Source organism: Eschscholzia californica, unplaced genomic scaffold, assembly GCF_041429995.1.
Source record: "Eschscholzia californica isolate CP2 unplaced genomic scaffold, dmEscCali1.0.p SCAF_6, whole genome shotgun sequence".
In the NCBI taxonomy this organism is placed as follows: domain Eukaryota; kingdom Viridiplantae; phylum Streptophyta; class Magnoliopsida; order Ranunculales; family Papaveraceae; genus Eschscholzia; species Eschscholzia californica.
Window position 1 is genome coordinate 19220558 of NW_028238483.1, and position 11285 is coordinate 19231842.

An 11285-nucleotide genomic window follows, 5' to 3' on the forward strand; every position below is an offset into this window, starting at 1 on the left:
TGCACCATATACAAGGGACTAGGAGTGATGCTAGAAGGTAATTCAAAAGGTTGACACTTGCTTTATTTTAAGGTAAGAAGAGCCTCATACCTTATCAAAATTCTTTGCTCGTTAAATTAAATTTGAATTATTAATTTTTTTTTTGCAACATTTTAGTTACGAAACATCCAAGATTTTGGGTGAGAAATTGTGGACCCAACCCCTACCACACCACTTCCTCTTTTCATGCCGAGTCCCACGAGGATCGTTGGCCAACTGCCATTGTCCATGACTCTTCAAAATATATTTTGAGTTCTTTATCATTCTCTTCTCTAACTACTTTCATTTTGTGTTATAAGAATGAAAATCTCAATTGAGACTTGACACATAGAATTAATAAATTTATTTTCCTTTTGCATATGCTGTAAGTCGTGGTTAGCTTTAATTTCTTTTATATCTATCATCTCAAAATAGATCCAGATTTGTTGAGCTACTTGTAAACCTAGAACATTAAAAGATATTGATTGAGAAGAATTGTTTCTAAACAGAGATTTAACCGAACAATTTTGTTTTCTCTAGATTAGATCTACAGGATTCACCTCTTATCATTCCATCTTGATTGTGAACTAGAATACCTAGTTGCTCTATTGTTCCGTCAATTAGATCTATAGGATTCACCCCTTCTCATTCCATCTTGATCGTGAACTAGAATACCTTGTTGCTCTATTGTTCCGTCAACATAGCCGCTTAGGTCATTGCAAAATCAATATAGAGTCACATCGATCTCTCCATAGAAAAAATAATTTGTTCGGTCAAGTTTGTCAGATATAAATTTGGTAATGTTTATTAAGTGTGATTGAGTTCGAGAAGAAGATAAAGGTCAATCTGCAGTTGCAAAAGTAATTTGACTCCGTTATTTGATCCAACAGAATACTGGAAAGAAACTTCGATTACACCTCTTTCTCTCAATTCTTTCATTTTGAAACCTTACCCCAGGTTTACATTTACGACTACGACGATGCTTCTTCTCCCTCAAATTCAAATATGAAGTATGTTTTGATGTGTTAATAGGCTGGAACCGGATTTTCAAAGAACTTTCTTCGGTTTGGAATTTTTTGTTTCTACATCTGACTCGTTTGAATGACTGATTTGGGCTGATTTTCAACCCATTTATGAGTAGTTTTTTGTTTCTGCATCTGCCAATTGAGTCAGTTTTAGACACCAAGGAAAGATGATGCCACCTTAAAATGCCGAAGTAGTTATTTGAGGACGGAAACAAAGTGGGAGTGTAGGACTAGGACTCGTATGTGGTTGTTCTAAAACTACTTCAAAGCGCTGGCCAATAATTATACTCACTTTTACTTCTAATATTTCGTCGTTATTAGATAAATAGAGATGCAACGAAGCTTCTGACCCGTCTTTGACAACACAAAAAGTAACACAACGTATTGAAGTAGAGAACCCAAACTTGAATATATGATGATAGAGATGCCATAGTTGTGCTTGTGGTATATTCAAGTTGAATTGATCTATTAGATTTGAGTTTGCTACTTACCTTAAATGAATTAGTTAGAAGAGGCAACCATATCTAATAACTCCATCCACGATTCGACTGACAGAATTTCTCTTATGCTGCAAAGAGCTCATCAGTCAAATCTAACCCAATCTATCAGCAGAAAGCTTAGTACGACGAAGAAGATATTAAAAAGGATAAAATGAGAAAAACTATATTATTTGATGTTAGAGACTAAAGTTGTAATCTCAACATAAATTTTCAATCTTGACGGAAAAGGAAACCTGTAAGAGAAAGAAAAAAAGAACAGATAGCCTAAAAAATTGACATAGACAAAAAAGATGGATCGAAGAAAGAAATGGTTTCTATCATTTTTCTTTTTTGACTTTTCAGTTTCTTAGTTGATGGAGTTATAAGACTTTGATATGTACCTCTTGTTATCTACTGTCGAATCGAGTTCACTATTCAAATCTAGTAAATCAGGGGAAGATGATTTCTTCAGTCATTCATTTGTGGCTCAGTGGAGATTTGGCCAAAGATATCAGGACAGGATTCCCAGTCTCCTTTTTCTCGGGCCTCCCAGTATCCACCAATGTATCGGTAAGAATCACTTTCGTTATCCTTAGCAAACCATTGTGGTTTCCAACCTCTCTCTTGCATTTTCCGTGACTGCATCATACAAACACGTTTGCTCACTTTCGGTTCATAGAATGAGAATATCATAATAAGAATTGTCTGTTTAGGTTGTAGTACACACTTGACCTAACTATTCTTGAAAACTGGATTGTAAGGGAAACATTCCCCAAAAGTTATCTACTTCACAAATTCTAATGCCCAGACGATGTGAGATAATGCTAATACTTCCCCTCAACGTCAGGGAATGAGTTTGACACTATCCCTCCGTGCAGGGTTAAGGTTACGAAACCCCCAATGATCCCTCTGTCGGACAACATGCAAAGCCCATTAGGCCTAACTTTCCTTGAAAAACGGCTTGCAAGGAAAGGATTGCCCAAGAGTCATCTACTTCACAAATTTTAATACCGTGGGATAATGCTAATAAAGTGAACATTAAAATAGGGGCATTAAGAGACGATGAATAATACCTGGCGTTGCCTCTGCTCAAGCCGCAATTTCTCAGAGTTTGCCATTTCATATTCTCCATTCTCTAGACATCTCTGATCAGGTCTAAGCCTTGAATCTGTTGGTGGTAATCTTTCCTGCAAATATTTAGAAACTTCCATTGAGATGACTTGAGATTTGTAAAAATGAAAATGAAAAAAGCAGAATAAAATGAATTCATCAGCAAACCTTCAATCCAGGAATAAGTTCATTGAGTGTAATAGCGAAGCGTGTCAAGTTATATCTGGTTGGGAACTTGGCTGGTTTGCTTCGCTTCCACAGCAACTGGGCATCAGATAATGATTCTGATCCTTTTCCTTTACCAGACAAGTCTCCATATACATAATGCATACTCTCATCCCACTTGCCAAAAACTGTTGCCACTGTTTTGCCGTTCTTATCTTGAACTGCACCTTGTACCTGGAATCAAAACATATGCTTGAATTTCAAGTTTCACTTGCCAAATTTACTATTTAAGATGATCTATAACGTAAAGAAAGAAAACGAGTCACTAGTTTAAGTCACTGTCAAAGGAAGACCTGATAGGCAGATCAAATAACAAGGTGAGGGCATCGACTCGGAAACTGTAATACTACACAACTAGATAATAAAACAATATTTGTACAAGATACTGTATATCTCCCATGAACTAACCAATTAAATAATATAAAATTATAATGAATCATCAGAATAGTAAGTCCAAGTATGATTTTAGAGCAAAATCAGAAGAATAAGGAACCTGATGAGGATTGCGGTCTATGATCGATTGCTCTTTAAATTTCAGTTTGCAGGAATGTTCGCGATTTCCCTGTATGCGCATTGTACCGTAGTGATCACAGTAAAGCTTTCCTAATATAAGGTTGTAAATTGATGTTGTAACCTGATGGAGAAGAAAACACCAGTCAGCTGAGTAAAGAAAAGAAACTTAGCTATTTTAAGCAGTTTTAATTACCTTACTCCATTGGAACACTTCTCCATCATCAAACTCAAGAGTTAGGACACCAACTGGATCGAGTTGAATAGACCTCCCCCAAAATTTACTTTTTAAATTGCTGTCCCCCCAGAATTTCCATCCATTTCCCTGACAGTGGCATGCAACGATCATTGGATGATGACTTACCTGTTTCAATAAAAACAGAGACTTGTAACTGGTAATATCATTAAAATCCCAAGTAACAGATACTGGCACACACCAGTCATTGGATGATCAGTCTAGTGGTAGAGATGATACCTAGAGTGTAGTAAACGAGTACAAGAAACATCCGCGAAACATAACATACGTTTGAGGGCAAGGTAGGGTAAGGAAGAGCAGAAACAAATCATATTATCCACCAAGTATGGCATAGTTACATACTTAGATTTGTGTCGGTTTTCGTCATGACATATTTATAATTTTGTAGAGTAACTTTCAGAATGACTACATGAAGAAAATGAAAGATTTTAACTTTTGATACAAAGAACAGTTTGAGGAGTTCAATTGTGATCCTTATGACTTGTAACATACGTTAAATTTAGATGATATGTAACATATGTCACTAATCCAAAGATTGTCCAAGCAATTCATGAGCAGGTCCTTGCAAACTAAAAGCTGCTAGAATGTCTATGCTGCAAACTAGATTCTAGATAGCGAAGTAAGCTAGACCAATATAATCGAGTATTTAGTAGTGAAGACCAAACCTTCTCAGAGAAAAATCGAAGACCTTTATCTGGATATTCCGCCTCATATGTTTCACCCAGAAGTGGATTAAAGGGTTTGCAATGTCTTCCCTCTGTAGAAGCATATCCAGACACCGCAAAAGCTGCTACATTAAGGATCCTCATAAGGCTATTACCCTACAAATCATATGATATAAAAGTCAAGAAGAGAGATACAAAAGGAACATGAGAAAAACTGAACTCTTTAGAATAGTATTACTTAAGGAACTTAAACACCAATCATTAGGGAAAAAAGCGAACAAACAAATTGCATATTTCCACATCCGAAAAATGACCAAGAGAATGCACACAAGTTCAGTAGCAGAAAGTGCTGAGGGGCAAACAATACAAAACTTTCAATATCAAACAGAATTGAAGGACACACAATAAGCAAAATTTTCACGACTTCAATTTATTGTAATAGTCACTGTTGAAATGTCATTTGGTTGAAATATAAAATCTGCAGTCTGCATGATAAGATTGATACTCCTACACCAAGTCAACACTTGGTTGCCCGAGTGGTTAATAATGTTGACATAAACTCCAAAATCCTGGAGGTCTCAGGTTCGATTTCCATAGGAGGTGGAATCCACGGTTATTGAATTCGGGTTATTAAAGGTATAAATAATGTAATAAGTTTGTCGGGCTTTAGGCCTCTTTCATGTTGTTGGGCTTTAGACCTCTTTTATTATTGGTTTAACTTGGGCAGTTATCAAGCTTATCACATCTTCATGATGTATCAATGCCTTGTAGACTGACATAGATCGTAGTCGATATCTCAAAAAAAAAAAGATAATCCTAAACCAAGAACTATCTCGTAAAAGTAAAAAGAATCTAACCAGTAACTACTTCATGTTCGTCAAATATTGCACTTTCCTCGAGCAAAATTTTAAATGAGCAGCCAAGTTAGGCTTGTAATTAACATATTTTAAAAGAGAATATGAACGTCATCATAAGCTTACCCTTTTACCCCATTCATATGCTCGGTCAAGAAGGAAAGAGTATTCTAAGTCTTCGAAACATTTTTGTAAAGATGACAGGGGCTCGTTGAAGTAAACAGGAAGACAGACTTTTGTTAGATCTTTCCCAATGTTGTCTTTAATCATTGACCACAGGCTAACTCCTTTCTCCTTTTCGATTGGGTCAGGTAATTTTTTACGTCGCCTGATATAAGGGTAGTTAGCTCTGGGATATGTACTGTGATCATCAATTCCGTCTTCAGAATCAACTGCATAAAGATCTTCGTCATCTGAATCAAAGGAAGATCTGTGGTATTCAGAGCTACTACTCCTGAAAGAACTTGATGACAGGAAATCTCTTGTATCAAAGAAAGCATTCTCATCTTCATCGGTTTCTTCATCTGCAGCATCTTGCCGTTCATTATCATCGTCGGATTCACTTGGACTTCCTTCTGAAAAAGCATTACAAATTTATGATAAATTAGGTTTTATTAAGAAAACAAACTGACCAAAAAACGGCTGACACAGTATAATGTGAAAAAACTAAATAAATTACTCTTTTTGTATGCATCCCAATTTCTTTGCTTTTCCTTCCCTCTCTCCCTCTCAAACCAGTGTAACTAGAAGCAGAACCAGATTCTAACAAGTGCACACCCCAAAAGTATTGACAGCCTAGATTACAGATTAATGTTGCCTCACCAACTTTCGAGATGTATCCAAAGAAAAAAAAAAGGTTCCAATTTAATCTCAAGCTAATGCTTATGTTAGTTAAAAACGACGAGATTCAAACATTTCTATGAAATCCTGAATTCAAAACACTAAACATAACTTCAAGTGAGGCAACCAAATCAAACTGCCAAAAAATAACGAAAAGATTATGCCGAATCGTACCACTGGATTTGTCTTGTTTTGTCATGGAGGAATCCCCTTGTTCTTTTGTCTGCCTCTGGCTCTCGTCAACAAGTGTATTCTCCAAGTCAACCTTTTCTGTCTATACACAATACAGGTAAATGTAACTTTTCAGTACCTTGTGAGAAGAATGTCCAAGTAAAGAACACAATCTACACTACGTTAAGTAAGATTATCAATGGAACATCAAAGATTTTCCTAAAAGGAATGCTACAAGGATAAGATACATATCGTGGAGTATATGAGCAAACACGAGAATAACTGAAAGTTTTAGGCAATTCTAATTTCTAACAGTGCAGTTAAATGTTTGAAGCTTAGAGACTGTCTGAACCATGTAAGAAAAATAAGAAATTAAGAGTATAAGCAAGTAAGCAACGACACCCCAACTAAACTATAACAACGCTGTTGCTAAGCCTAATGTAGTGAGTACTGTATATTTATAGTATTCCTTTTATCATTCATCATTATGTTAGACGTGTAAGCTAATATATATATATAGGTAAACTATGACAAATGAAGTTTGAATAGTAAGAAGGAACCAGTGACTAGCTAATTAGAAAATAATTACCAACAACCAAAATATTATTAATCAACTACTAATTCAAAATGTACTACGAATGATACAATAACACCACCAGAAGCTTCTTCAAAAATCAAAAAAGAAACTCTAAGAAAATCATTACATGAGCAACCATTAGAACAGTGTCATACGAATGATATATACAAGTAGCTATATATCACCAGCACTTTCAAAAAAATTCAGAAGAGGAGAATCATGAAAAGAACAAATAACATATAAAGCAAAAAAACTTCACATCCAGCCTCCAATGAGAAGGTTGGACTTTTGGGGCAAGTTCTCGAGATGATATGTGATCCGCCATCAGATTACAGCTCGAGAAGTAATTTTAAGAACTTACAGCCCAAGGTTGAGCCTAAAAACTACCGACTATTAAGATCTAAATAGTTTTTTCAAGCCCAATGTAAAACAAAGAACATGTTTCACGTGTCAGTAATTAGATTCTTTTAATATTTTTCCAGTAAATAAGGAAAAAAACAAATTAGACAGCCACTTTATCAAATCTATCCATGACAAACCCAAAAACGTATGCAGGTTCTGGAGTAATTGGAAGTTTCAATCATAGTAGTAAAAAAGTTTCAATCATAGTAGATACTTGTATGAAGATATAAAACCTACATTGAACCAAATAGAGCAAAAAACCTATTGCAAAGATAGTCGGATGATGCTTATAGTAGTCAAAAAGGTTACTTCACTTTCATCCTCCACAACATATTCTTGACATTATATTGCGTATTAATAATTCCATGTAATTGAATGAATCATCTAAAAATTGAGTGGTGGGCAAGGGGTGGGCATGTGTTCCTGTAATGTTGACGTGCGCAAGCTTGCAAGAAACTTCATATTTCTTGTTTTTATTACTATAAATTTTGGATTTTATACTTCACGTGACGGAGAAAGGACTTGTAGTCTTGTCCTTTCTACAAATGGACTAAATGCTAAAAATCAAAGAAAAGAAAAGAAAAGAAAAGAATCCATAACCTCCTCAGTGAAAGCTTGCTACATGAGATGTTTGAACTTATCCTGATGAAGTTTATACAAGATAAAAAGAGAAGGAAAGCAATTTGGCAATCAGTTTTTTTATTGCTGAAGATTTTTCAAAAGTAAAAAACTAGCACCTAATGCAAATCCAAGTTTATACCAGTCACCCAACATAAAAGAATATCATTTCTTGTTTTATAGATAAGAATGTCTATAGCAAAAGGTACACGGTAAATCCACTTATAAAGAGAATTAGGGGAGAAGGAAAGAATCAAGGACTTACAAGTTATGGTTTGTACTAAGAAAAAAGTTAAACGAGTGACAAACTTGGCAGGCCTAAAGTCTTATAATTTTGATGGTTCGAAAAACATTAGGACGTGCAAAATTCTGTGCAGAAGAATTCCGAATTTGAAGCGATGAATGTACCTCTAACTGCCGTAGTGTGTCAATAAGGAGCGATTGTTTCTGCTTAAGGAGAACGAGTTGGTTCTGCATTGCTGAAAATTCACTCCGCATGATCTGTTCGCTATCATGGATTGCCGCCTCACTGACTCCCTCCTCCAACAACCTCTGCCTCAGTTTCTCTGTCGAGACAACAACATCAACAGGAGCCATGAGTTCGCTATTTGACATCCGAGGGAACATATCCTTCACCGCCTGGAATGCTTCCATCCATGCTACTCGATCTTCTCTAGCATCGGCTCTCAAATGTAACCTCTTTGTTCCCGTAAAAATCGAGAATCTCTTATCGTCTGACTTGCTCTCTCGAATTGAAGAAACCTAATTCAACCAATCAAATTATATCTAATAAGGCAAAATTACATTTCGAAATCCTGAATCAATCAAGTATATATAGGCGAATCAAATTGCATTTCTATCAAATCAATAAATCAATACATCAGAAACTTCGAATCAAATTGCAAAATTACCTTAAGATGGACTTCACCAACAGGATTACGACGAGGATGATTATGATGACTATTATTGTTCTTGTGACGAGAGATTCTACGGATTGATTCTTCCCCAATAACTCTAGATCCTTTCTCTGTTTCAGAATTCAATTCGATTTTATCAGGACCATGAATTTTGTAATAAGATAAAACTCCATCCTGTAATACGAACCATCGAGATCGCCAACCTTTCCCGTAATTAACCCATTTATAAAGTATACCAGAAATTCCATTACCAACGATATCATTAATCTTCAAATCTCTATGATCCACCATTAAAACTTGAGGTTCGTGAACAGACGGAATCCTATCCATCGAATTCGAAGGCGGTAACAACATTGTCTGAATCAACCGCGAATGATCGCCGCTTCCACCGTTACTAATGCTGATTCCATTGCCGCTATTAATATGATTATTGCTTCTGTTTTTGCTGTGATTATTGCTAGAAAATCCATTGTTATTGGTATTGAGAATGGAATTAGAAGTAGAGAGAGAAGAAGATGATGATGATGAATCAAGTCGACGATTCATAGAATTAGATCTGATTATTGGAGGCATATCCTGAAATTAAGTCAATGAAGAAGATGAAATTGAATCGAATTTGATTCCTTGTGTGAAATTCTAAGAAATACATAAAAGATTATAAAGAGGAAATACCAAATCAGATCAAGGAAGATCAGAAGAACAAGAAGGGGGAATATTCGAGAAAAATCGGCGGAGATCTTTGATTGATTGATTTAATATTTGGTTGGATGGAAGTTGTTTGCGTTGCTTCTATGGCGTTTCTGGTTTATTTCTTTCTCTCTCTAGAGTCTCTATCTGTATATCTAAAAATATACTTCTGTAGTACTATTTCTTATGAAGAAAGAAAGACAGAGGGAAAGGCTAGTACTGTTTCAAGAGAGAGAAACAGACGGCGATTCCACCAATGACCTTTTAATCTCTCTCTCTCTCTCTATCTATGTATTTATATTTAGCCGTAAAGTTGACTACACCCGTCGCCGGGATCTGACATCACTCCACCTGATTAATTGGATGAGTCCTTCAAAAAAGCTAGCGCTTTGGGGAAAACGAAATAGTTTCCGGGGTGTGAAGACTTGGTCTAAATTGGTCAATTTTATTTTTTTTGTTAGAGGGAAAAATAAACCCCCCCCCCCCACCTCACCTCTCTCTCCACCTCATCTTCTCTCTCCACCTCATCTTCTCTCTCCACCTCATCTTCTCTCTCCCTGCTATTCCCTCTCTCTCTCTCTTCTCCGATTAGGTCGCCGACCAGAAAATTTTTCGGCCAGCAACGATGAAAAAAAAAATATATATATATATATTTTCACTCTCTCTCTAGAAACTCCGGCAAATTTTCCGGCCGACCGGAGTTTCTAGAGAGAGAGAGAGAGAGTGAGTGATTTTTTTTTTCCATGGTCGCCGACCGGAAAATTTTCCGGCCGACGACCTAATCAGAGAAGAAAGAGAGAGGTGAGGTGGAGGGAGAGAGAGGTGAGGTGGAGGGTTTTTTTTTATTTTGAACCATATTCCCCATAAAATATGTTTCCCCGAAAACTTTTCAAAATTTTGCATATTCCCTTTAAAGTTTCACACCCGGAAACTATTTAGCTTTCCCCAAAGCGCTGGCCTTTAAAAATAGAATTTTTGGGCTTATAATAAAAAAAACGGCTCTAAACATACATTTAGTCCTCTCTGCTCCTATTACTCCTATAAAGGGTTTCTAAACCAAAATATTAATGTAAATAGATATCTAGTCCATTTGTATGCATCAAGAAAGAAAACACAAATCCCTAGAATACATATTAAATCATAATACTTAAACTAACCTTCCTTTATATATAAAAACTGATTTACCTTTAAAATCTCTAAATATCTTTTTCCACTTTTATCTCCCACCTTCTCTCTCCAATCACGTTTCTATTTAAAGTAACCATTATCTTCATTATCCTCCATAACGGAAACCTGTTTCTTTTCTCTCTCTAAAACCGAATCATCTAATCAACCTCAATTTTTTAGTCTCAAAAATCTTCTTCATCTTCATTACAGCAGCTGAAACCTCCATCGTTTATTTCGATTTCCATCATCAAGATTCAGCTTCGAACCATTGTTAAGATCAACAGTTGCTTCTGAGGTTAAAGCAACAAGTTTATCTTTCTTTTTAATGTTTTTCATCCTCATCTTTAAAGATACTTATGATTTTCATTATAATCGATTTCATCTCTGTATCACCTTCTCAAATATTCATCATTATTCATGATTTCTTCTCTCTAAGATCTTTATAACCGATTTATGATGTTAATGTTAAATCCTTGTTTAATAATTCATTATCTTCGATTATGTTATGTTTGTATCCATATATTATTTTATTTTTCATTAGATTTAGGTTACAGATCTCGAAGTTTAGAACATCTCTTGATATCAGATCTGGTAACGATACCGTTTTTGATCCGGAGAAGATTATGTGTTTTGTAACAGAATATAAACGATGTGTAATTTATACCAAAATATGTGTACTTTATTGAACATCACAACTTTGTACCGGATAAGATTTCGTACGTTTTTCTGTAACAGAATGTAAACGATGTGTAATTTACATGAAA

General features: G+C 35.5%; 1 protein-coding gene across 4 annotated transcripts; it reads right to left on the bottom strand.

The window, feature by feature from the left end:
• Nucleotides 1-1427: 1427 nt before the first annotated feature.
• On the bottom strand, nucleotides 1428-9795 carry LOC147532225 (Pleckstrin homology (PH) domain superfamily protein). 4 transcript variants are annotated; one of them, XR_015227944.1, is made up of 12 exons: nucleotides 9340-9777; nucleotides 8662-9243; nucleotides 8159-8512; nucleotides 6157-6256; nucleotides 5269-5717; nucleotides 4289-4444; nucleotides 3564-3731; nucleotides 3351-3491; nucleotides 2801-3031; nucleotides 2596-2709; nucleotides 1924-2161; nucleotides 1428-1611 (listed from the first exon to the last, which is right to left on the bottom strand). XR_015227944.1 is itself a non-coding variant. In XM_086649222.1 (11 exons), the coding sequence occupies exons 2-11, from the start codon at nucleotides 9238-9240 to the stop codon at nucleotides 1991-1993; spliced, it is 2463 nt and encodes an 820-aa protein (XP_086505348.1). In that variant the 5' UTR covers nucleotides 9241-9243; nucleotides 9340-9777; the 3' UTR covers nucleotides 1681-1990. The 4 variants fall into 4 exon arrangements, 2 of the variants coding, with proteins under 2 accessions (XP_086505348.1, XP_086505347.1); XR_015227943.1 differs by having other exon boundaries at nucleotides 8662-9795; XM_086649222.1 differs by lacking the exon at nucleotides 1428-1611 and having other exon boundaries at nucleotides 1681-2161.
• Between the last annotated feature and the right edge of the window lie 1490 nt (nucleotides 9796-11285).

What these genes read in the sequence shown, in the direction of transcription:
- LOC147532225 (XM_086649221.1), bottom strand. Translation starts at nt 9,240, where the DNA reads ATGCCTCCAATAATCAGATCTAATTCTATGAATCGTCGACTTGATTCA. An exon ending in TTGGTGAAGTCCATCTTAAG is followed by an intron (nt 8,513 to 8,661) that starts GTAATTTTGCAA and finishes TGGTTGAATTAG; the next exon opens with GTTTCTTCAATTCGAGAGAG. An exon ending in AACTTATTCCTGGATTGAAG is followed by an intron (nt 2,710 to 2,800) that starts GTTTGCTGATGA and finishes AAATATTTGCAG; the next exon opens with GAAAGATTACCACCAACAGA.